This window comes from Grampus griseus (assembly GCF_964374135.1).
Source record: "Grampus griseus genome assembly, chromosome: 11".
Lineage (NCBI taxonomy): Eukaryota > Metazoa > Chordata > Mammalia > Artiodactyla > Delphinidae > Grampus > Grampus griseus.
Genome location: NC_139005.1, coordinates 10,278,869 through 10,305,695, shown reverse-complemented (window position 1 = coordinate 10,305,695; position 26,827 = coordinate 10,278,869). Strand labels below are relative to the sequence as shown.

The window sequence follows — 26,827 nt, the reverse complement described above, 5'->3', positions numbered from 1 at the left end:
CCTTTAAACATCAAGGGTATTGTCTGCTTGACACCACCTTGACTTTGTGCAGGGAATAGTTTCAAGACATTTCCGCACACATCATCCCAGTTGTCGCTCTTGAACCCCTTTGGGGGACTTTTGGTAAATGTTGTTACCCTCATATTTTACAGATAGAGAATCAGGCTCAGGAAAGTAAGGGCCAAGGTCCCACAGCTGGTTAGAGCCAGAGGCCAAGCAAGTGTCCACACTCCTGGCCCTGTGCTCTTGCCCTGAGACCAGGTATCCCCCTGGCCTTCAGTGGATGACGTAAAACTAGATTATAAACACTGGGGAGAAAAGGAAAAGAGTTACACGAGATACCCCAAGAGCACCTTCTACAAGAAGACGGTAAGATACCACTGATATGAAAGGTGTTGAAATACCTAGTAGAGAAATATTATTTGATACATGGAAACATGATGACTGTTTAACTTCAGGATTTCTCTCACTGTCCCACCGGCTTATGTTGGTTCACAGGTAAATTGCTGTCATTGTTGCGAACCAAAGTTATTAACTAATTCAACAACATGAATACTTACAGTTGGACAATTTGTTATATACACTGGATTCTTCTACCAGCCCTGTGAGATTAGCAGAAGTAGAATATACCTGTAAACATATACATGTAACTTCCCACATTGCTGATAAAGAAACAGAGTCCAAGAGGTTAAGCCATCTGTCACATTCACAGGACTTGTCGGGAGCAGGGCTGGGCCTGAGATCTAGGATTTCCATCTCTATGTTTAGCACTATTTCAACAGTACTACAATTAAGAAGGACTTAACGTCAGCACTGTACTTATTTATATTAACGTGGGCTAAAGGACTTTGTGCTATTTTGTCTTTTAATTCTATCTCCATATGTCTTGCTTCTTGCTTCTATCTTCTTCGTTGGTTTTGCCAGCTACACAGAGCCTTTTCCCGAGATGCACATACTTCAGTTAACCTCTACGATGTAACAAGCACCCCAAAACCTAGTGACCTGAAACAACTACCATTTTATTACTCGTTATTCTTTGGGCTAGTTTGAGTTGGGATAAGCTAGGTGGTCCTTCGGTTGGTCTCACGTGGTAACACTCACCTGATGTAGTCATCTGGTGGCCCAACCAAGGGTGGGTAATCCGTAATGGCCTCACTCGTGTGTCTGACTGCTGCTACTGGCTATCAGCTGGACCTTATTCTGCAGGTTCGCTCGTCCTCAGGGAGGCTGGCCCAAGTTTTTTCAGAGCTGTCAGCCACCATGCCAAGAAGGCAAGGCCCTTTGCACTGTCAGTCATCAAGTCTCTACACGTGTCACATTTTTTTGCTGTCCTTTTTGGTCAAAGCGAGTCACAAGGGCATGGCTACTGAGACATATGATTTATTGGGTACCACTAATATAGTAAACTACCGTAAATGGGTGTAAAAACGAATATCCACCTTATAAGACTATACTGAGAATTAAATTTGCTAATCCACGTTCATTGCTTAGCATAGTCCCTAACACACAGTAAAATGCTCAAAAAATATTAGTCAGTATTAGTAGTAGGATCACCATTAGCCGTTATTAGCTGCCAGGAGCAGATTCTCCTTTTGAAATCCCATTCATTCCTTTATTCAATTAACCTAGTAATACTGAGTGCCCATTATGGTACCATTCTCTATGCTGAGCATTTGGGAAAAAAGAAATAATATTTAGTCTCTGCCATTGAGGAACTCATAGTCTACTGGAGCAGGCCAGACACGCAAGCAACTAAATATAGTGTCGTATGGAAGTTCAGTGACAGAGGTTTGCACAGGGCATTTGGGAAGTACCAAAGAGGGATACCTAACCCCTTAACCCAGCCTGGGGGTGTGGTGAGAAAAGGCTTCTTGATACCAAATGAGCTGAATCCTGAAGGTTGAGTGGGCTTCACCCAGAAGAGCAGGCGTTTAAAATAGAGAATTACAGCATGAGTGGAGGCATTAGATAAGAAAGAGAGTAGTGTGCTCTTATCAGAGTGAAAGGCTAGGAAATCTGAAGAGATGACCCAAAAAGAAAGCGGGAAGGCAAGAAAGACAGAGAGAGAGAGGGAGGGAGAGGGAGGGAGGGAGGGTGGATAGGAGCGGGAAACGTAAAGGGAAAGTATGGGGAACAAATGTGTCCTCTCCCAAGGAGGTTGGGTACTTTTCTGTAGGTGAATGAGGAGGCACTGACAGGCTTTGAGAAGAGTCGGGATGGGGTCAGATCTGTATTTTAAGAAATCTGGGGCCAAGAAGAGGATGAACTGGAGGAAGGTAAGACTGGAGGGAGCCAGGGACCAGCTAGGAGTAATCCAGAAATCCAGGCAAGAGATAGAATATCTGAGAAGGGAGGCCAGAGATCCTTTCCTACCATTTCCACCCTGCAAGGCTGGGGCAAGGCACTTCGGTGAGAAAAGGAATGACTTTCGATATCCTAGTTTGGGATAGCGTAGTCCAGAATATTCTGGCAAAAAACTACTTTCTACATTCTTAACAAGTGTATGCCTGTCCACAAAATGGACCTTTTCTGGCTAAGGAGGGGTGGTAGACCCGGGACAGTCTAGAGTGTTCTTATTAGGAATTTATTCCTCTTTTGCATGGCCTTAGTGAGGTGTGAGCACACTGTTCTATGAATTCTACAAGGGACCTTCTTGGACACACATCTTCACGATTTTTTTCTTTTATCTGTGGTCTAGTCGTTTTAAACTTGAATGCATTTTCAGTGACTTTGCTCTCTTCTATTTGTGTTCCCTTATTGCCTCAGTTATTTTGATGTGCCTTATCAGTGTTCATGCCTTGTTTCTTTTCCTATATATTCACAGCCTTATGCCTCACAACTCCGCTGCTTCATTGTCCCTGAAAACACATTCATAATCATCAGAGTTTACATTCAGATTTGTGGGCTGGGAAACATTGTCATTACACTTATGCAATATGTTCCTTTTCCAGAATCCCTCCCATTACTTTCCTTTTGGCTCTCATGTGTGAGCACCCCGCAGTGCTGAAAACAGCTCTCCGCAACCTCACCTGATAAGGTTCTGCTTCGGTCCTGGGCATGTTTTCTAGCTCCTGAAGATTTGCACGAGAACCCGATTTTGCTTGTTTGGTGGGTTCACTCAGTGTGCAACATTTGCATCATTTTTCTTAGTGTCCTGAGATGTACTTGATACAGGTGCTAGCCTTATGTATCTAAGATTTATGGGTAGATTCTTGCATATTTTCAAATAACCTTGTCTTTAAATATTAAATACATTTAAAATTCAGAGAGGGACTTCCCTGGTGGCTCAGTGGTTAAGAATCCACTTGCCAATACAGGGGACACGGGTTCGAGCCCTGGTCTGGGAAGGTCCCCCGTGCCGCGGAGCAACTAAGCCCGTGCGCCACAACTACTGAGCCTGCCCTCTAGAGCCCGCGAGTCACAACTTCTGAGCCCACACGATGCAACTACTGAAGCCTGCGTGCCTAGAGCCCATACTCTGCAACAGGAGAAGCCACCGCAATGAGAAGCCCGCACACCACAACGAAGAGTAGTCCCCGCTCTCTGCAACGAGAGAAAGCCCGTGCACAGCAATGAAGACCCAACGCAGCCAAAAATAAATAAATAGTAAATAAATTTTAAAAAATTAAGTGAAAGATCATGATAGACGATGTAATGAAACTCATCAGGAGGCCAAGGGCAGAGCAAGCAGGGAGCGGTTCAGTAAAGCATTTGAAGAGCAGTATAATCACCTCTGGCTTCCAGAGGTCTCGCGCAACGAGTTGCTGCTTTCGGGGTGGTGGCACTGCTTCCACTTAGTGTCTTTTGTCCTGCTGCTGCTCTGGGCCTCTAGGACATCTGATGCTATGGCGGGCCCGAGGCACATGGGCTGCCTAAGGAGAACAGGGCGGGTGGGCTATTCTGGATCAGTACCACTTACTGAACATTATTACTACATGCCTGATACGGTTCTTATGTGTCTTATCCAATATTTGAGACAACATAGAGGAGTGGCAAAAAGCGAAGGCTCTGGTATTAGAATGTCTGGATTCAGATGTTGTCCCTACCACTTGCTTGGCTTTTGAAACCTCTCTATAGGGATCTCATAAGAACCTTCTGGTTATAAGCTCTTAATCCCGGAAAAGGATTTGTGGAAGGGGGCCATGGAGAGTAGAAAAGGAGATGGAGGGAATGGAAATAACGGGACCTGGCAGCAGAGTTTAGCATGCGGGCCAGTGGGCAAAAGGTACTTTGGTATACTTTGGACCTGCCAAGTGAGATTGGCTGCAAGTGCAGACCCTGTGATTGTCCAAGTAACCCCTCCCCACCTCCCCAAGGCCTGGGGGCTGGAAGGGGATGCAGCCACAAGTCACTGTGGGACTTGACAACAGGAACTCTGCTGATTGGCCCTGCCTACACCCCAGCACCTGAGAACCTGAGGGGAAGCCTCCTGCTTCTCCTTGATCCCATGCAGGGGATGCTTAGTTAGGAATGGCAGTGGGATCTGCCTGTCACTGGTGACGCGACCTACTTCCTGGCCCCTGAGATGTTCACAGAAAGTTGGTGATAAACACCAACCGCCACCAGCATCATTTACTCAGTGCTCACCAAGTTCCGGGCATTTTGCAAAAGCATTTTAGATACATTATTTCATTTAATTCTCATCGAAACCTCATAAATATAGTTATAGTTACTATCTATTGCCATTTATAGATGAGATAAACAGTGCATTATGGGGACCGTTTCGGTGATAAAGAATAAATATCCAACTTGAATGAACTTAAGCAAAAGGCAAATTTATTACAAGGATACTGGATTGTCTGACCAGAACCCACGATGGGAACGTGGCTGAGCCTCTAGAACACTGATGCTCTCAGGTATCTTGCTCACTCTGTCACTGGTACATGCTTTCCTCTGGCCACTGGCTTCATTCTTCTCTCTCCATTGGCCAGTTTTCTCCTAGGGTGTGAAGCATGGTGGCCCACAGCTTCCGGGTTTTTTTTTTTTTTTCTCTCTGAGGCATTTTATTTGCATGTATGTACTACATCCCTAGAAAAAGAATCCAAGGATTTTCCTTCCTGTGTGTTTTCATCTTGCTTCTTCATGGTCCATGATGCCAGATGAAGTTATCAGTACAATGAAACCAAACTGATGGGATGGGAGCGGTTTATTCTGCCATTTGTCTAGACTTTCAGTTGCACATCAAATCTAGAGTTGGACACTCCACACTTCTTTGGCCTGCCTGTGAGGTTCACAACGATTTTCCCCACCCTGTGATCATCAGTGATTTCAAATTTGCCAATGTAACCATGCTTCATCGTCAGAGTGAGGAACCTGACAGTGACTTTGGAGCACGGCCTAATAAGAAACTGTCACTTGCCTCTCCTTTCGGCATTGTTGACACTCTTGAGAGCATCAACCAGGACATTCATGGGCACCACTATGGCAGCACGGAAAGGTGGTGGAAAGAGCTTCTGATTTTTACATATGATAGCTTGTGCTACTGGGGAAAGACTGACTTAACGCTCTTTGTTCCTAAGGCCCAAAATCCCAAGGATTTGACCCAACCAGTCAGGTGCCCGCCCCTCAGCTGTAGCTGGGTCAGAGGATGGACTGGGAGATTTAATAACATGGCCATTCTCAGAGGACCATGTGGTTAGAATCGAGGAAGGGGCAGTTCACAAACGAAGAGACTGAGCTAAGCAAAGGGGGTGGGGGAGAGAGTGAGTTAGGGGGTCAGGCAGAGGATGGCTGGTTGGTAGACAAAAGAGCAGTTATCCACAACCCAGAACTTAAAAGGTTAGGTAGCCCCTGCAGAGTCACACACAACCAAAGCCAGGACTCAATTTAGGCCTTTCTGACTCAAGGCCCTGCATGTAACTAAGATGACAAATTAGAATGAAGTAGTGGAGTGAGTGAATGTATGAAGGCACACATACATACGTGCACGCATGCTTACAGTCATGCACACATATGTAAATACCAGTGAAGACTTTGCCAAGCCAGGGCTGAAATCCAGGAAGTCACATTCAGAACCGTCAGGCATTGTGCACTCGCGCTCTGTCCTTTCAGTTTGCAATCAGAGAATAAAGGTAGCCATGACAAGGGAACTTGATGAGGAGTGATGTCCGTGACTAAAGCCTGTAGCCAGTCCCCCGAAGCAGGTTGTAACACCACCCGCATCCATCAGTCAAGTCAGTCTGTCAGCGTCCCAGCCCTGCTGAGCTGGGTTCTGGAGCAACCTAAGCCTTGGGCCTGTTGCACACATGTCTAGAGCCCCATGATACAGGAGGAAGTTGACTCAGAGGAGGTGGGACATGACTTGGTGCTGTTTAGTTCCAGAGGTCTCTGCCTGGTCCCACATGTGCCAGAGGAGATGGTCCAGGACTCAGTCTTGATGTTCAAGAAGAGGGCCTTTTTTGGAAAAAAGTGGATCAGAGGACAAGGTCGATGGGGCGCCACTCTCAGTAACTGAGCCCCTCTGAGCCCCAGAATGGACTCTGAGGGTTGCTGTCCAGGGATGGGGAATTGGCTTGGGAGGTTTCAAACCCTCGGGCCAGGAAGGCATCAGATACTTCAGGAAAACATGTTGAATCTTTCAGCTTAGTTGAGCCTGTTGAGCAAAGTATTTACAATATGCTCTGACCTAAAAGAATTACTACGCTTTCTAAACTGTCCACCTTGCCCCAGGGAGGGGTTTATGGGAGAGGATCACCTGGCTGGGTGGCATTCGTTGGGTTCAAGGCCTTTGGTAAATCTTGAAGGGTCGTAGCAATTTTACTCTCGTGATCTGTTTTTATTTGCGCCTGAATGAAAATATTGCATGTAACCGGAAGAATGGCATGGAGTTTAGTCTGACATTTTGAAACAGATCGAGTTAAGAGTTTGAGAAGTTGGAGCTGGTTCTGGGAGGAAAGTAGGCACGCTGAGGAGTTGCTGTTGTTGGTAGTAGGAGTAACAGTAACAGCAGGAGGGGAAGAAGGAGAAAAAATAGCAAATACTGCTTGCATAAAACCACGGCATGCCAGGCCCAGAGGTGAAATAACTCACCAAAGGTCACACAGCTTGTCTGTGCCCTGCCTCCTACTGCTACCATCCTGCCTGTGCCCCCCGCCCCCCACGGACTCCAGTTGACACTTGCTGTAAAGTCTTCAGACACAACCATGAGTCCCAGCTTCTGGGAGGCTTAGGTGACTGGAGGGGGCTGTGGAGCTGAAGCAGATGCTTTTCTCTCAGATCACGGCAGGGAAGGAGTCAAGAGGCCAGAAATATTCTCTTGGCCACATGGCACAGTGCAAGAAACACGGGCTTCCAGAGTCAAACAGATCAGGGATGACGTCCTGGACCCTCAGCGAGCCTCAGTTTCTCTGCCTCTACTGTGGGCATCGCAGTACCCACCTATTTGGGAGCTAGTGACAACGGAATGCCATCACTCTGTGTGAAGTGTCTGGCCCAGGGCCTGACCCAGGATACACACAGTTACTCTGATATTATCGCATCTCTGCTCGTGGTGTTATCTGAGATGACCACAGCTGTTCTCTGGTGCCGAGGGAATCAGCACCTTCCATTCCCGTCCCCAGATTCTACCCCAGCTCGCCACTTCTCCATTCCTTCACTCTCCAGAGCAGGAGAGATGGAGGGAGGAACCGTGGAGAACAGGGACCACACAGGGGGCGATGGGCAGTGGCAGCAGTGGGTCTGCACAACCCCCAGGGAGCCCCGGGCTCTCTCAGAGGGGCAGGGGTCAGCCAGGGATAAGATGAGGCCTGAGATGACAACGGACACCCAGTGCCGCTGGGAGACCCACTCAGGTGCCAGGCAAGAGTGGCTGCAAGGGTCTCCCTTCGGCGTGTGTGCCCCGGTCCCCAGCTTAGTACGTGTCAAGGCAGTAAAGGGTCAAGGCAGCAGGGATCAAATTTGAATATGGAAATTATTTTCTAACACATTTTTCAAAACACTAACTTTCCAAATCTAGACATCACCGAGTGTGCACGCGATTAGGGGAAGGAGCACAGCAGATGTGCCATCGTACGTACAGCCATCCACATGGAACTGAGTCCGCCCGGGGCACTCTGTAATCTAGAGGCAGAATTGAGAGAGGCAGTATGTGAGGCAGCCCTTACCTGCTACAGCCTTTCCGTGGAAGAGCACTGGACCGATATCTAGCACTGGAGGCTTTCTGAGGGTGTGAAGTATTTGTCCCCCAGTGACACATCAGTCAATAATTTACTGAGAACACACTTGTTTCAAGCCAGTACAGGGACAGAAAGAGGTAAATAATATAGTCTGTGCCCTCGAGTGCTTGAAGACACATTCACAGACAGAGACAGAGATTTTAATGTAATAGCCCAAGGGAGCAGTTGACCCACAAAATGATTACGGAAGATCAAACAGAGCTTGTTCTCTGGCTGGGGGTGGACAAGCACAGCATCATGGTGTTGCTGAGGCCCGAGGAGGGCTACGAAGGATGCAGAGCATTTGAGAAACGTGGGAGGGGCTGATGGAGAGAAGACTGTGCAGCCCAGAAAACGAAGCTGCACGTCGACCCCACATAGTATAGACAAAGCTCCGTGCAAAAAGGAAGAACACAGAACACTGCGAGAAGACATAGAAGATAAACTTATGGTTACCAAAGGGGAGAGGGAGGGAAGAAGGGACAAATAAGGGGTATGGGATTAACAGATACAGACTACTCTACATAAAATAGAGAAGCAACAAGGATTTACTGTATAGCACAGGGAATTATATTCAACATGTTGCAATAACCTATAATGGAATATAATCTAAGAAAAACCAACTGAATTTTACTTAGCTGTACACTTGAAAATGGACACGATATTGTAAATCAACTATCCTTAAAAATAAATAAATAAAAAATAGTAAAGACCAAAATATTACAGAGACAAAGCCAAATACACCACATCAATTAACGTAAATGAGCAAAATTTAGGTATTAAGACAAAAAGACTTTCAGGTTGGTTTACAAAGCAAAAGCCAACCGCATGCTATACTCTAGAGACACACTTAAAACAAATTTAGTACTTTTATACTTCTTCCCATTCCCTAACTCTTAGTACATGCTATTTTATTTTCCACTGTCAAGGTTTATAACACACACATTTCATTGTATAACCTTAGTTTTTCTAGTGTTTATTCGTAGCTCTACGTTTAAATTAGTATTGTAAATAACACTGCCAAACGTTAAAATAAGGAATGCTATGAGAGTGGGATAGATCTTTTCTTTAAAGTAAGGGTGGGTAATCAAGCGTTCTGGATAAAAAGAGACATGTTTTACTTTGACAGAAAGGAGTCAAAGTAAAATCTTGTGCATAAAAAAATACCAAAAACAGTCAGAAGACAAATCTTAGAGTAGAAAAATATTTCAAGCACATCTGACAGATAAAGGGTTACTATCATACTATACCAGGAACTCCCTACAAGTAGATAGGAAAGACCGACAACTCAACAGAAAATGGGTGAAGTGTGTGACTGGAGGGTAAAAGAAAGAAATCAAAATGGCTAACAGCCGTGCAAGGGTGCTCTGGTTTACTGCGAGTCAAGGAGATGAAAATTAGAGCAATTAGACACCAGTTTTTATTCTTCAGATTGGCAAACGCTTGGTAGGGGTAACAACCTAGTGCTGGTGAGAACGCGAGCAGGGCGCATTCTCGTGCTCTGCTGATGGGAATTTCAGTCACTCTAAACCTTTGGCAAAGTAGTCTGGCAACATCTAGCACATTTGAAAACACAAATATCCTTTCGTTCTACTTTTTCATTATTGGTAATTGATGCTTTGGAAATACCAAGATATGTATTCAGTAGTATGTGTTTTTGTTAAATTTGGGGGGAACATCCCAAATGTTTATCAGTAGGGATATGACTGAATAAATTAGGATGCATTCATTAGTAGGAAATACTATGCAGCTATTAAAAGGACTCAAGTCTGCCATCTATTGAGTTGGAAGGAAGCCCATGATGTCTAATTAAGTGGGAAAAGCACGTTTGCGGAGACATGCATACTATGACCTGGTGTCATACATACATACTCACACATACACATCCGACTTTGGAAAAACACACTCATACATACATACTCACAGATGTATTTTGTATGAATATAGAGAATGGATGGTCATACACCAGAATGTTTACTTGCTTATGAGGAATGGAGGGGAGGGATGGATGCAGAAAAAGAAAGGTTGAACAAAATGAAGTGTTATCACACACTTAACCTTTGAAAATCCTCAGAGCTGAGATGTATAGCTTTGAGGGAGGAGAAAGAGGAGTGCCCTGCTCTCCTTGATTTCTGTTCTCTCAGGAGTCTCAGGCCTGCCCCAGGGCCTGCCCCACACATGACAGCGGCCTGCTGGACACCACTTTGGGACGGGATGGGGTGCAGATCCGGGCTGCCTGGCAGAGACTGCTGGTCCCTTCGACTTGCTCAGGGAAATTACGTGTAGTTTTCAGTTTTGCATTCTAACAGTCAGACGAAGGCGTCAAATAAGCAGCAAGTGTTTAGCGTTAGAGCCAGATGTCATCTCCGGCAAGAAACAACAATGCTTTGACTTGGGGAAAATAACCCTTGACGCCTAAAGAGACTCACTTAAGGGCTTTCATGCCAGCATCTTGAGAAATGACTTTGCCTGCAGATGAGAGAGGCTGCCTGGGGAGAGCGATGCCCTCTGCTCTCTGGGCAAGGACTACGGTGGCCTTCACAGTAGCCATGCCCTGCCTGGACTCCTCTCCTTCTCCCCGAGGACGCGCTCACCAAGGGAACAGATTCGGGGGCTTCCAGAAGGAGTGCCGCCCCTGTGTGTCCCAGCATGCTGTTGGGTGCCAGCTTCACTGCCAGCGGTGGAGGAAATCTGTTAGCAGAAGGAAGACTTTGACGTCTCCCATCACCACAGATTGGTTCTAGAATTTTCCTAAGGGAAAGCTTACGGAGTGACACGCTGTAGGTTTGTGAGGTAGACTTCCTTCTGAGGAGAAATCCCCAGCTGAACAGGCGTTCAGCTTGTACTGAGAGAAGCAACCAGAAACCCTCAAAATGACTCCATGTTTTCCTGAGAAAACTAATCAGAGATTTTTTTTTTCTTGAGAAAGATGATTTCAGGTCTCAAGAGATCTTCTGAAATCTTAGTGTGGCAGGGAACTGCATTTTTTACAGACAGATGTTGTTGTTAAATGTGCTTCTGGAGATGCTTGTTTAGTGCTTTCCTCTGAGGAATTCAGAGTGCTTTACAGACATTTTCTTCATTTTTTCTTAAGGTTTTTTTCTTTCTCCTGAACATGTTTTATGCTCGACTATAAATTTTTCATTCAGTTTTTCTCACTGAATTTTTTCTGAAATATTTCCTGTTAACCTCATTTCCTCCCACTCTGCATATCCAATATGATATACTAACGCCAGTTCAGACACCCTAGAAAAGAATTCAAGATTTTTCCTTTCGGAATCTCAGGCTTCTCTTTCTCTATTTACTTTTACAAACTTTCCCATATTTAATACTTTCACCATACTTTTTTCCTCTTAAAAGAAGAATTGCTTGAAATATACCTTGTTCTTCCACATAAATAGCCCCTATTTTATTTAGTTTTAGTTGTTTACTTATTTCTAACTGTCTTGCTTCACAAGAAGTTGAAGTAATTAATTTGTGGGAACTAAACACATTCTTTAACATAAGCACTGTGTAGTGGCATTGCAAATCTGATATTCATAGCAAAGTTGTGTTGGTTTTTTTTCAAACCTGTTTCTCCTTTCAGTCCTGAAGGCATTTGTTAACTTTCTTTCTCACTGTAATCATCCTTGAAGAAACAAAGAAAAAAAGAATCAAGACTTTAAGACAAGCTAATCTTTTGTAGAATCAGATCAGATACTTCCCTCCCTTTAGGAAATAACCACTAAGAACACCTTGTTACTGGGCTCTCATCAGATGGAAATGTAGTAGGGAGCCTGTGTCCTAAAGACCATGAAATTATGTAGAAGACACCTAGCAATCACTCCCTGTTTTACAGATGTGGAAACTGAGGCTCAGAGAATTATAGATATTTGTCTGCAGTCACAGAAATACTTAGAGACACATTCAGAAGTTAGTTTAGGTAGGACTCCCCTGGCGGTCTAGGGGTTAAGATTCTGTGGTCCCAATGCAGGGGGCGTGGGTTCGATCCCTGGTCGGGGAACTAAGATCCCACATGCCTTGGGATGAGGCAAAAACAAAAACAACAACAACAACAAAAAACTATCCCACATATATTAAAAGGATAAAAAATGAATAAAAAAAAAGAATTTCGTTTAGGAGACAAAACATCTAAAAAGTCACTAAATGAGGTAGTAAAGAGCATGAAATAATGAATGATTTGGTTATTCTGGGCAGTGGTGAGCTGGTAAGTGTTTAACTGCTGAGGGCAGGGGTGGGCAGGGGCAGCCCTGATTTCATGGTGCCCACGACCAGTTTCAAACTACCAACGTGAATGCATTGAACAAGGAGTTGGGAACAGATTTATACCATCTAGCTGGCTGTCAAGAGTAACAGAGATCTTCTGGCTGGAGCGGGGAGCAGGTCTCTAAGGAAGAGAACTAAGCTAGACCAGTTCCCTCCACACATGAAGGACCATCCTTGGTCTTTCCGTGGGGCAGCTGCAGGACTCTGCAACTTTGCTCTTGCCTCAGCAGATAAACCACTCTTTACCTACTGAGCTATCACTTCCATTTCAAGGCCCAGCTTAAAAAAGGGTCCCAGTCAAGCTTTTCCCTGACCCTTTCAGAAATAGTCACTTCTACTCTGAATCCGAGTAATTTTTTAGACCTTTTATTAGGGTAATTACCAAAGCCTGACTTGATATTACTGTCAATAGACAGTGTGTTTCCCCAGGGGACTGTCCTTGGAGGACAGGGACCGTGTCTTACTCCTTCATTATTACCCGAGAAGCAATGCAGGATGGTGGGTGGGAGCCCAAGCTCTGGAGCCAGACTGGTCAGCTTCAGATCTGAGACACTGTGCTCGCTTACCTTGAGACCATGAGCAAGTCATCAGACCCCTCTGTTCACACCTGCAAAGTGAGACGTTCAACAGCAGCCTTCATCTCACAAGCTCACTCTGACGATGCATGAGATCCCTGGATGTGTTTGGTGCTCAGCACACACTAAGCCCTTAGTAAATGTTGCCTGGTATTGTTTTCTCTAGCACACAGCCCAGCGCCTGGCCCAGAGCTGATGTGCAGTTGATGTTGGTTGCATTACGTCGAAGTGAAGCAAGGATGTGATCCAGCTATCTTGACAGGAAGTTAAGAATGAGTGCTGGAGGAGACCTCACGAACAGATTATTGCTGGGGAAATGAGGATGAGAGAGTAAATAAAAATCAGTTGATCATAGGATTTTAGGATCAGAACCAAGCTTTCCAGCTGTGGTATGATGAGCACAGAGCAGGGTGGGATCATGCACACCCTCCCCTCCCTCAGTGAGCTGGACGCCGTAAGTTTGTAAATATACCATTTGTCATTGCAATCGCTTGTGTAGACTGCTGTTCCTTGAAATATCTCCTTTTCAGTATTGTGCAGTTGCTTTTAAAAAATCTAAGTGCTAGACGTTAAGTATAAATGCTGTTGAATTTTATTCCATTTCGTTCAGTCCATTATTCCAGTGAATTCATACGGCTTCCAGCCTTGATTCTGCACTGCAGTGTATCTTCTATCCTTTCTAGTTTGGGTTACCTGCAGTTTGGTGAGCATGACTTCTGTTTTGTTTTCTGAAGCACTACACAGGCCACTTCTAAAAACAGCGTCCCCGACATGGCACTAGAGACCTTTTTCTGTGTTGGCATTAATTCGTTAAACAATCTTTTTTTTTTTTTTTTTGGATATGGATTTTAGACTCCTTTCAAATCCATCAAGTATACAAGAATCTATATTATATCCCCTCTTGTTCACAAGTTTCATGAAAAAACTTTGCCAACATGCTATGTGTGCAGCATTTTTGTTTCACAGATACAGTGAGACTATCAGAAAAGAAAATACAGCCAGCTTGTTGAAACCTGTTCCTGATTAACCTATGTTAACTTCCAAAACCGACAACTTCCTTTTCCGACTTTAATAAAGGCTGCATGTTTCAAAATAGTGAAGTTAACTGTATCAGGGTAGATGAGGCTCAGTGCACCAATCTTGACCATCTAGGTGAGAAGTTTGGACACAGTCCTGAGGGTGGTGGGAAGTTGTTGACATTTTTGAATAGAAATTATATGATGAAATGATGTTTTCAGAAGAGCCGTCTGGCAGCAGTGTCCACGGTGCACTCTAGGGGAAACCTTATGTGAAGTTTGCAGTTGCCTGCAGTAATCCCAAGATGGGCTGCTGGACGACTGGGCTAAGCTAGTAGCAGTAAAGATGGAAGAGCATACATTTGGATTAAAGAAAAACACTCAGAGGGACACTGGGGGAACATGATAGCAGTGAAAGAAATAAAAGTAGGTACCTTAGGGCTTCCCAATCCTTTTCACATAAGGGAACATGCAGAAAAAACTAGGGCCGCTTGGAGATGGACATGACCCAATGTCATGGGCTCCCACGGCTGGGTCTTCCCTTCCCCAAGCCCCACCTCCCCCAAATCACAGGCAGAAGACATTAAGCTCTCCACATGGCTGGGAAGCTATTTGGACATTTTTGTTTTAGAAATGAGTAGTCTTAGTAATATGAAGAAAAATAGACTTGTACCAAAATCAGAACCAACAGTACGGAAGAGACTATACATGTAAAGGGAAGCAGATGTTTGCTTCAGTGCATGATTCCAAACACAGAAGTCACATATGGCTACACGCTTGGAAGAAAACAAGCATCAGGGTTAATGCCAAACCAAAGAGCCCAGGCCACCGAGCCACTGCCCGTGTTATAGTGACACGTGAGAACAGAGGCGGTGGCTGTACAGGCCTAATTTGGGCATGAAAGTAGGCAACACCTACCAGACAGGTTGGGGGGAGGTATAAACCACACCAGGGGAGGCACTAGGTAGAGACTTAGGTGTAGACGAAAGCAGTAGCAAAGGAGTGAACTTTGGTTTTGTATGAATACGGAAATCGAAGCCACTTGCTTGAAGATTCATGACGTACTGCCCATTTGTTGCTCCTTGTTGGTTTTCGTAGTTCATAAATTAAGTCGTTTCGTAGTCCTGGTGCCTCACCTGTGCTACTAATTTGTTTTGCTGCATAGAGGAGAGAACGTGCAGGGACTTGCCATCTATAATTCCTGGTGATAACTGAAGATGTTTGGTTATAGAAAGTTAAAAGACGTTCCCTCTTTCTTCAATAAGCTCAATGGCAGAGTGAGAGCAAGAACCTACCAACAAGGCGTGCAGATTCTATTATAAAAACAGGAACGAAGGGCTCTTTTAAAAAACAATGGAACCCACACATTTCTCCCGATGATTGGCAGCAGGGCCACCATGTGCATGATGCCAGGGGCACCCGCCTTTCACCCTGGAGTCCGCGAAGTGGAGGCACACGGCCCACGTGGCCACGTGTAGCAGCTCACAGAGAGACCTATCTGATCCCCCCCCGGGGCGCCCACCCAGCCCAGCAGGTGCGTATCCACGCTGACCTGTGACGTCCATCACCCCCTCGACCACGCTCCCTTCCCCAGCCAAGCTGTGCTGTATTCTTTCATCCTGACTTACCATTTTATTCCAGTCCAGATCCACCCAGTCCTCCTTGTGGCTTCCCACTAGACCTCTGGCACAAGCCAGAGCACATCCTTCCGGCTCACTTGCTCCAGTCACTCTGTTGACCTTCCCAAAGCTATTTGCTGCTCTCACCGTCCTGCTCTCTGTTACAGCTGAGGAGAAAACACCAACAGGCACTCAAGGCAGGAGGCTCTGACCTCCTCCCAGCCCTGGGACAGGCTTCAGATTTAGCACTTATCACACGGTGCTGTAAACATTTGCTTACATTTCTGACTCCTTCACTCAGCGTGAACTTGACGGAGGGCAGAAAGATGCTTCTTTAAGCCACGAGGTTTAGCAGAGTGCCGGGCACGTGTTTGGTAAGTGGGTGGGTAGATGAAGAGCCTACCTTTCTTAGATTTGGACACAGTAAGTCTCATCCTGAGCGTGTGGTCTGAGGAGGATTCGTCTCTGTTATGGACAATGCCTGCATCTTTGGACTTCGTTTAACAGCTTCCCAGGGGAGGCCAGGAGAAGCAGCTCTGTCTCCGCCAGTGGTTTCTGAGTCCTTGTTTATCCCTGTGCAGGTGGGCAAGTGGAAAGACAAGTCTCTGCAAATGAAGTACTACGTGTGGCCCCGAATGTGTCCTGAGACGGAAGAGCAGGAAGATGACCATCTGAGCATCGTAACGCTGGAGGAGGCCCCATTCGTCATTGTGGAAAGCGTGGACCCCCTGAGTGGAACTTGCATGAGGAACACGGTGCCCTGTCAGAAGCGCATCATCTCTGAGTACGTGGCCTGGGAAAGTCAGATTTGCCCTAGCTGTCAGCACCCGGCTAGGATCCGAGGCACAGAACGAATTGGACACCATGTCTGAATTTCGTTACAGTTGAGCAGTGGAGTTTCTGGCAGCCCTGTGGTCTGGCATCTGGTTCTGTCCAGATCATGACCCGGGAGAATTACTGCTAACTATGTTATCGTTTCTGGGGCCTCGCGAGGTCTCAGTGACCGGGACCTCAAGTTCGTGGAGATTTAAGTTTACATTGGTGTTGAAAGATGTTTTCTGAGGCCAGTATGTCTTTAGAACCATTTTTGTAAATAGATAATATTAATCTATGCTGATAGAAGTCAGGATAATGGTTCTTTTTGGTGAGGGTGGGAAGGGCCTGCAAGGGAGAACAAGAGGCCTCCAAGGTGCTGGTAACGCTTCTGTATCTGAATTTGGGTTCTGGTTAAATGGGTGGGTTCAGTGTATGAAAATTCATCCAGCTGAACCCTTAGGATATGTGCACTTTCCTGATATATGTTATACTTCCAAGGAGCGTTTAAAAGTATGAGAAAACATGGTCCAGTGTGATGAGGTAATGCGATTATGGCAGTTCTGTGGTCTGATTTATGTCCTCACCCGGGCCTGACATAACTTGTGCTGAGCTGTGAAGGAGGGCCTGCTTTGTGGTTGGCAAGGGTAATATTTTGCCTCTTGTATAAAAGCCTCGTTTTTGTTTTTTGTTTCTTTACCTGGTTAGAAATAAAACAGACGAGGAGCCAGGTTACATCAAAAAATGCTGCAAGGGCTTCTGTATTGACATCCTTAAGAAAATTTCTAAATCTGTGAAGTTCACCTATGATCTTTATCTGGTGACCAATGGCAAGCATGGGAAGAAAATCAATGGAACCTGGAATGGTATGATTGGAGAGGTACGTGTCAGGAATTAAGGGCCATGTCCGTGTTTCATTTAAATATTTTTAAAACGCTCATTTTATAAATTTTAGAAAATGTAAAATAGTACAGCTGACTCTTGAACAACATGGGTTTGAACTCTGTGGTCCACTTGTGAGCAGATTTTTCTCAGTGAATATATGGTCGGCCCTCCTTACCTGTGGGTTTTGCATCTGTGGATTCAGCCAACCGTGGATCCTGAACTGTGTCTACAGTCTCCAGTTGGTGGAATCCGCGGATAAGAAGGGCTGACTTTGGGACTTAAGCGTCCTCAGGTGTTGGTGTCCACGGCAGGTCCAGGAACCAATACCGAGGGAAGATACCGAAGGAAGGCTATAAATGAAATGTACTGTTCCCACTCTACAAAGGAAAGCACTGTAGAGCCCCAAATATTTTCTGCATGGTGGCCCCTTGCCTTCCTGGATGCCCTAACTGGAGCCTTGCGTCTTTCTCCCCAGGTGGTCATGAAGAGGGCCTACATGGCAGTGGGGTCGCTGACCATCAACGAGGAGCGATCGGAGGTGGTCGACTTCTCCGTGCCCTTCATAGAGACTGGCATCAGTGTCATGGTGTCACGCAGCAATGGGACCGTCTCACCTTCTGCCTTCTTAGGTGAGTGATGGGCTTGCAGGCGTGAAGGACATGGACCCAGGGACAGGTAGAGGGAAGGAGCAACAGGTGCAGGAGCTGATTTTTCAGGAGCTTCCCTCAGCCAGGGATTTCACTTTGGGGAACCTCAGAATTGATCGTTCTCCAGCATGAAAACTGAAGAATACCCTCAAAAATAGGAAGGCATGGTACCCGGTAAGAAAACAGTACAGGACCGGTAACCAGGGGTCCTACTGGAGTCTCACTCCTGCATTTGACCTTGAACAAACTTGCTCCATCCTGGGATCCAGTCTCGTCATCCACAGAAGAAGGCATTTCAACTAGCTGATCTCTGAAGCTGCTTCCTGCTTTAATGATGTCTAATTCTGGATATCATTCAAATACCTGTTTGTTTCAAATTAGCTTCAAGAGCGGAGCTCAGTGCTACCAAAAAAGAAAAAAAGGTTTTTCTGTTTTCACGTGAATTTTTGGAGGCTTTGCCAGGTAAAGCTGTTCCGATTCTCCCTCCCACCGACCCCATCCTTCCCCATAGAACCTGTTCCTCGCTCTCCAGCATTCCTTATGTGTCAAAGCCTTCCGTATGATATAAGACTGGGTGAGATGAGGCCAAGATTTCAATTAGATGAGGTCTTTTGAGAGCTCATAACCCCATATTTTTGGCAGGGGCTGTGAGAGCAAAGGGATTGGAAAATAAAATGTCACCTTGAAAACAGGCCACTGGGCTAGGAGATAGGAAGCTGGTTTGGTCATAAACAAGCTGAAAGCCCTTGGACCAGTCACAGTCTCTCTAAAGGATACCAACACTTTTTTTTTTTTTGAACACTTACTATGTGAAGGCCCAGGCATCGTTGTACAAACTTTGATTATATTACTTCATTGACACTACCATAATACCCAGTTTATGGCTTAGGAAACTGAATCCTAGGTTATGCAATTTTCCGACCGTCTCTCAGCTAGGAAGGAGCAGATCCAGGATTAAAGCCCAGATGTGGCTGCCCTTGCAGCCTGTGTTTTAGTACACATGGGGGCATTTCAGAGCTCGACTCCTAAAATCAGGAAACAGTGCAGGGGGCCGAGACTAAGATGTGATATAAAATGGAAGAGCACAGACTTGCCTTCAGAGGCCCTCTGTCCATAACCTGGCCCTGCCACCTCCCGAGTATGAACTTACAAAGGGCTGGGACCTCTTAAGTCTTAGTTTACTGCTCTGTAAAATAGATGTAACCATCCATAATGAAAGGGCCATTAAAGGATAGTAGAAACTAGGTGGTGAAAGTACTTCCTAAACTATATAGACCAACACAAATATTTTTTTGTATTTTGTGTACCGAAAGTTGCTCTGGGCTTAATGGGGGGAAGGGAAGCATAGAGACAGTGCGTTTACTCAGTTATTTCCTAATCTTGGACAGACTGGGATCAGAGTAGGATTTCAATCAATCAGACCCAAGGAGGAGAGGGTCTCTATTCCACCGTACAGAGGCTTTGAGTTGTACCTTCCACCTTTGCATCTCTGGCTGCCACCGCAAGGTTTTGCATTTCTGTGCATTGCACAGTCGGTGCGTGCCATATCAAATTAATGAAGTGACCAGGCTTTTATAATTCCCTTGGGAGTTCAGAAGTAAAGTAGGTTTCAAAATAAGGCAATATTTTCTAATTTTCAGCCCATTTCCCTCCCTTTTCAGTTTCATCTTTATTAATGATTTGGAAGGTGGAGGAAACAGCATGTAAATTCACTTAGTTCTGAATTTACAGTGTGATGTGACAGCTAAAAAGGCCAGGCTATTTTGAGGCACAATTGAGGAAGCTTTGTATTATGGGACTGAAGAGTGATTGTCTCTTTTTACAGGCCTCCAGAGAGAGGGCTCCTGGAATTCAGTATTCAATTTCTAGACACGTCTGAGCCAGAGAGATTTAGATCAACTGGAAGAGAGTCAGCAAAAATGATCTTAAAAAGTTAAAGAAAGCATATGTAGAACGTTCTTACTCTCTTGCCTGTTCTTGTCCCATCAACCTTGTCACCTGGAAATAGGGACTAGGTTGAGGTTGTTTTGTTGATTATCACGTCCCCTTGTCATTTGCTAAATTCCCAGTGTTGTAGACACTGATATTTAATGTGGATGGATTTTTTTTTTAACATTGACATATTCTCCTACACTAATGATGTCTAATAAAATATACCACGTCAAACCAGGTTGAAAAAGCAAATCCAGGCTGGAAAGTTTAAGAGAAGTGAAGCAAGGGGGCAAGGGAGTTATTCATTGTGCCTAATTATTACTGAACCAATTCAAGCCACAAAGAGTAACCAAGTTTGTTGAGAATGAACTTGGCCTCAAGGCTTGGAAGCATTGGTGAAAACTTTTCCAGGTCCAGCTGTGGGGTGTGGCATATAGATAGGCGTGCAAACCAAGAGCCAGTCCAACACGACTCACTTATCCATGTCTAGTACTTATTCTAGTTCCACTGTTTTCCAAAAGACCCAGATATTGGTCCAGGCATGGCAGAAACTATCTGTACAGTCTCAGAAAGGCTGGGCAAGAGGCCGTCCTTCTCACATGTTTGAACGAAAACAAGCCCCGACACGCCCATCAGGGGAGTGGAGACGCTCAGACACAGCTTCTTACTCCTTCCTCCCTAAGCCAGGCCCTGGCTTTCTGAAGGGACGCACACACCTTTCGCTTGCTTCCCCAAAGATAGGAGTCGCGCGAGTGAATGAATGCGCGAGTCAATCGGGACCTGTTTGTTCTCTGCGTTAACCCTGAGCGCCGATGTTTTGCTTCCCCAGAGCCCTTCAGCGCCGACGTGTGGGTCATGATGTTCGTGATGTTACTCATCGTCTCCGCCGTGGCCGTCTTCGTCTTCGAGTACTTTAGCCCTGTGGGTTACAACAGGTGCCTCGCCGATGGCAGAGGTAAGGCCAGCTGTAACCATTGCCTTTCTGCCTTTCTCTAGCTCTCAGCTCGGAATCTCTGTGCCCCTCATCTGCTGCCTGCCTCCGCCCTAACCCTCAGTCTTCAAGGTCACCACCTTGGTGACTCGTTAGAAAGACCCCAATTAAGGGCTTCTAATCAGTGCTATGGTTTTTCATTTTACCTTGGTGTTCAGAAAATATTAATTGCTAAATGTACAGTGACAATTGGGATTACCATTGTTCTTTAACTTGAGAAGTAAGTAGAAGACTAATTCACAGGAAAGTAATATACCTTAAAAATAGTGACGGAGGGCTGCCCTGGTGGCGCAGTGGTTGAGAGTCCACCTGCCGATGCAGGGGACGCGGGTTCGTGCCCCGGTCCGGGAAGACCCCACATGCCGCAGAGCGGCTGGGCCCGTGAGCCATGGCCGCTGAGCCTGCGCGTCCGGAGCCTGTGCTCCGCAATGGGAGGGGCCACAACAGTGAGAGGCCCGCGTACCACCAAAAAAAAAAAAATAGTGACGGATACACTTGTAACATTCTACTCATCTGTTCACTTGAAAAGAGTGGAGCTTTATCCTGACTTTTAAAGTTTATTGTGGAATTTATGAAAGATTTGCAAATGCATTAGATAAAACTAAAAATAATCACCCGTAAGTTTATCAGCAAGAAATAATGTCTGTTAATATATTGGTATATATACTTCTAGTCTTTTAAGTTTTATGCACATGTAGCCATTCTATTAAGTAGCCCAAACTTAGTAGAGCAAGAATGTGAAAACTTTTATCTTTCTTCTGTTATTACCTATCTTCTAGACTATGTGACTGGACCCCTTAACAAAAACTTGTGTAGATTCCAAAACTTTCTGATCATTTCCCATTATTAAAGCAAATAAACAACAAGAAGCAAACACACACAAAGACCCCAATTTAGATGTTAGTTTGTATGTCCCCTCCCTGCCTCAAGCCTGACCCCAAGCCCAGTTCCACCCCTAAGCAAGTGAGATCAAAGCTGGCAGCAGAAACGTGTAACATAAACATGTCAGAGGAAACTCTTTTGCTAACCTTAGGCTACGAGCAGTCTGTCCGATCAGATGTGCTAACAAGGCAGATTAGACACATGTATCAAGAGTAAGAAAACACAGGTTACCCCAGGGTACATGCAGGGTAGTTGTGGCTGAAACAGCTCTCCACAGCCCAAGGATAACCTCTGAGCTACAAGATCCCCAAAGCATGTGTCCCCGGCTTACATCTCGCTGCCAGGAGGTAGAGGAGTTGGGTATTTGAAATAAAATGGCTGGGAGATAACAGTTGTCACCCACAGCTACTCTTGGGGGTGGTCCATCTTCCTGACTAGGAAGGTCCAGAGATGTGAGGGCTACCCATGTGTTTGAGGCATTTATGAGACTTCACGAAAAGTTTACTAGATTTCTGAAGGGGACCAAGGGGTCCTTATAGATATCTCTTCTAAAACTTCCTGAGAGCACCAGGATTAGGAAATATTATGCCTTCTCTGCGTCTTCTCCCATCCACCATGTGAGCTCTATCCTGGAATTATGCGTCAAAGAGGAAAGATTCTTAACCCCAGCTACACATAAGAATTACCTACGGGGCACTTAAAAGACAAAGATGCATAGACCTCATATTCTAATGTTCTGATTCACTAAGTCCAGAGCAGGACTTGAACCCTTGTATGTTTCAGAATAGTGGTTCTCTACCTTGGCTGCCTGTTACAATAACCACCGCACCTCACCCCAGTTTAGTAAGAATCTCTGGGGATGGTGTGTCAGTATTTTGTCAAAGCTCCCCTCGTGCTTCCGTTGAATTCATGTCCAGGCTATGAGCCACCCCTGCACTGAGGTATTTCCAGGTGTAGACCTACCTTCTCGTTTGGGGTGTGCCTTCTGGGGTGGACACTTGGATGCCTCCACAATGCGGAATAGTCAGGGACTTCCTGCCTGTGCCAAAGGGTCATCCAAAAGCCATGACTACTCCCCATCCCGGTGGGCATTAGTAACAAGTGAAATGTCCGAGAAGCACGAGAGTACACACACATGTTGACAATGTCAAGAACCAAAGCTAGTGTTCACCCTCCCCGACCCCGCAAAGAAAATCAAAGAGGCAAAAATTCAGACACAAAAATCAGAGCCAGGGCTTACGATTACTCACTTTACCAAAGGATGCTTGACTTCGCCAAAGAATTCAACATGGGGCCGCTTTAACTATCAAGTCTCCTTGGGGCATTTTACAATGCACAAAACTTTGATTTATAAACAGTTTTTTAGTTATGCATCTGTTCCAAGAAATAAGGTCCACTCGCGCAGATGTGTGTGCACGGTTAGATCTTAGGCTCGACATGTGTAGTCACTGATGATTTAGGTGGCTGAGCAGATGCTCTCAGGATCACAGATAGCATCGAAACACCTGTGCTAATGCGCTGTAAAACTGTGCAGGCAGGTGTTCGTTTCTGCAGCGGAGGGGCTGCATGCAGCCCCAGACAGCAGGCAAGATTTCACCATCGCCAAGCAGAGAAAGCAGAGAGGTCACAATAAATACGTGTGCAGAAGCCCTGTGTGATCTGTGTGAAGGTCGGGTGGAGGACAAAGGCAGCCTCCCTGTCCACCCTCAGATGCATGTGGCCAAGCCAGGGATCCCTGGCAGACTCTCTGGGCCGCCTGGTATTCTTTTACACGGAAGGCAGGCCCTGCTGGAGGGAACCAGATGGGAGGTGTCGGCACTGGAGTGAGGTCAAGGCTGCCTTCAAAACATTGAGTGCTAAGAGCTGGAAGCCACAGGAGAATCAGGATCAACTGCATTCAAAGCGGCATCTGTGAATAAAATTGGAGGAGATCTATGACTAGTGGGAGAAAAAGACCCCACAAGGTTCTTGCTGACCGTCCGTTTTTTTTTTGTTTTTTTGTGGTACGCGGGCCTCTCACTGTTGTGGCCTCTCCCGTTGCGGAGCACGGGCTCCGGACGCGCAGGCTCAGCGGCCATGGCTCACGGACCCAGCCGCTCCGCGACATGTGGGATCTTCCCAGACCGGGGCACGAACCCATGTCCCCTGCATCGGCAGGCGGACTCTCAACCACTGCGCCACCAGGGAAGCCCTTGCTAACCTTCTTTGAAATTGAAATGCTTTCTCGGTAGATACAAATAGAAATTTTGGGAACGTGGTAATGAGGATGCAAGTGTGACCACAGTGGGCTGGTTGCCTTCGTTACTCAGTCTTGATGGACTCTTAAGGGTCTTACATCCATCAGGGCGGGAAGCTGGCTCCTGTGGCGCCCTGGCTGAGTCATGATCATTGGTTGGAGTAAGAGCCCACACACACCCCAGGCCTCTGGTTTTTCTCTTCCACCTTCCTGTGGGTCCCAGGAGAAGAGAGACACAAGCTCTCAACTGAAAAGCTGCCTAAGGGTAGCTTTAGGGCTGGGGCTTTGCTGGCGGGTTTCCTGCTCTGAGCAGGAACTTACCAGCTCTATGTACCTGTAAGTTGAAATAGAACCAGTGACTCTGTCTTAACCTTCTGTCCTTGTCTTTTTTGTCCTGCCAGAGCCGGGTGGCCCATCTTTCACCATCGGCAAAGCTATTTGGTTACTGTGGGGTCTGGTGTTTAACAACTCCGTCCCGGTGCAGAACCCAAAGGGGACCACCTCCAAGATCATGGTGTCGGTGTGGGCCTTCTTTGCTGTCATCTTCCTGGCCAGCTACACTGCCAACTTAGCTGCCTTCATGATCCAAGAGGAGTATGTGGACCAGGTTTCCGGCCTGAGTGACAAAAAGGTAGGAGCACCATTTGAAACCTCCCATCTTTCCCCCAGTCCCATTCTCAGCCATACTCGGAGCTCTCACGGACCTGTTAATATCCTAAACCTTTAGAATCGACCGTTCTTCCTTATGGCTCCTGAAATTGGGACACAGGAGCAGAATTCAGTTTCCCCACCGAAATAATATTACTTCACGTTCGCCTTCTCACTTGTGAAAGGTTGTCACCAGCGCGCCCTGGGCCGCAAATGAGGGGCCTGGTGTGTTAGCGGTTTTCTGAGTACAGGGTTCCTCTTGTCTGGGGCGCTCAGGAGGCCTGGCAGCAGCACCAGGCTGCACCTTTGGGCTATTACTAGAGGGCACCCACGCTGAGGGTGCCGGCCCGTCACGGCCCTCATTTTCCTCCCAGGGCTGTTCGCCTGCACGCTCCCCCTTTGTTCCTCTGCACGCTCGCAGGTTCCCAGGGTCGAGGAGAAGGATTGTTCTCATTGTGTCCTGAAGAAAGGTAGCTGCTACCTAACTGGATCGGGGGGTGCCGATGAATGGGTTGTCCCCATACCAACCGCAGGCCTCCCTGCTGGCCTGTGCCACGAAGAGAGGAAGGGAAGTAAGTGTCTGCTGGTTGCCATGTTTTCTGGGTGAGGATGTGTAAAAACCCAGGCTCAGTACATGTGACTCTCTAGGTCTGCTGGAAGCAGCACAGGTTCCGTGGGAGCTCTGGTCCAACCCCAGTCCTAGCGGCTACCTTCCTGGAGTGCCCAGGAGAGCCCCTGGATACCCCAAATCACTCTGGAGACTTTCACTTACAATGTCTCCTCTTCTCTGTTTCCTTAAGATTTAGAAAATGTGATTTCCCACCCCTTCCCCCAGGATGAAACTATGTGATATAGACGGATGTGTGTTTAGACCACATAGGTCAGATGTAGCTCATGCTTTATCACGTGGGTCAGCTTCTCCCAAGACAAAACCTTAAACACTTAGCAGATGGTTTGAGAAGAATGAAAAGGAGGAGATATTCTCTTTGGGGACTCAAGTTATGATTTCTCCATCTACTCTCACTACTCACCAAGGACATTCAAAAGCTTAAGGAAGATAAACAGCTTCTTAAGGGAATGAAAAAATATATATATATATATATACACACACACATACATGGAACACTCACGATGTTCACCTCTTTAGGTTGGCTCTTTCTTTGGTTTGTCTTCCTTTTCACTTTATTTTTCTTCCTTCCTTTTAAAAACGTTCCCTCTCTTCTATTTCCTTCTCCCTTACCTTTAAGCTTTTTTCTTTTTTTACTTCTTTTTTTCTAACTCATGATTTATTATGCATTTCTTCAGATATTCATCCATCTATCACTTAATTCACTTTAAACCTTTCTCTCTCTCCTTGTTCCTTTGTCAGCGTCCTTCCTTTACCATTCTGATCCTCTCAGAAACTCTGAGCTAGACCTCTCCCTTCATCCCTTTCTACAGCTACTTTTTGTGCCTATTTCTGTGACCTGGGCAGTCGTGGTGCTGAGAGCAGCTGATCTCCCAGGGCTCCGTACTTGGATGTGACGGAGCTGAGGTGGGCCACGGCCACCCTAAGACACGAATGTGGCAGAAGCGTGACAGACCATGTCCCCACGTGTGGATCTGTCAGGGGTACGGAGGACCATATCCTCACATCAGGGAACGGCAGAGGTGTGCCGGATTATGTCCCCATGCAGCGTGTGGTGGGACCGTGTCACCATGCAGTAAATAACATGGTCGAAGGGTGGTGGGCCACAGCCCTTCCGGGGACTCTGGGCTGTGAAGTAGGGGATCCACCACAATCATCACAGTGTTTTCTTTCGTTTCCTCTGAGAATTGGTTAGGACACTGTATTTATGTTTCTCATCCTCTCAAGGGCCATCGGCAACAACTGAATGATTTTCTACTTGAACTAAGCATAATTGAGATGGAGGGAGATTGTTTTCCCTTCTGTGGTTTGGAAAGAACATCTTGTTCTGGGCTGCTTGAACAGAGAGGCTCTGCCCCTGTCTGTCCTCCACACCACGTTGGTTACGTTCTGAGAAGTTGGATCCCATCTTTGCTTAAAGAACTTGAGAGGCTCCATTGCTTACAGAATAAAGACAACTCTTTTCAGGCGTGGCGCTCAGGGCTTTTACAAGTGATTCCCAGTGTGCACCAGCAACTCCGTCTCATCAGCCAAGGC

At 46.1% G+C, this 26,827-nt stretch overlaps 1 protein-coding gene and 1 pseudogene across 2 annotated transcripts in view; one reads left to right on the top strand and one right to left on the bottom strand.

The window, feature by feature from the left end:
• Nucleotides 1-26,827, top strand: part of GRIN2B (glutamate ionotropic receptor NMDA type subunit 2B) — a gene marked incomplete at both ends in the record, with an annotated part of 290,912 nt that overhangs the window by 225,472 nt on the left and 38,613 nt on the right. The window contains 5 exons of the mRNA XM_082665235.1: nucleotides 16,211-16,413; nucleotides 17,151-17,322; nucleotides 17,803-17,956; nucleotides 20,736-20,861; nucleotides 24,417-24,646. Of these exons, the coding sequence (XP_082521361.1) occupies nucleotides 16,211-16,413; nucleotides 17,151-17,322; nucleotides 17,803-17,956; nucleotides 20,736-20,861; nucleotides 24,417-24,646 (885 nt within the window). The remainder of the gene's footprint in view (nucleotides 1-16,210; nucleotides 16,414-17,150; nucleotides 17,323-17,802; nucleotides 17,957-20,735; nucleotides 20,862-24,416; nucleotides 24,647-26,827) is intronic.
• LOC309830214 (small ribosomal subunit protein uS8-like) lies at nucleotides 5,029-5,444 on the bottom strand (annotated as a pseudogene). The gene has a single exon. The product of its transcript is annotated as a small ribosomal subunit protein uS8-like (transcript).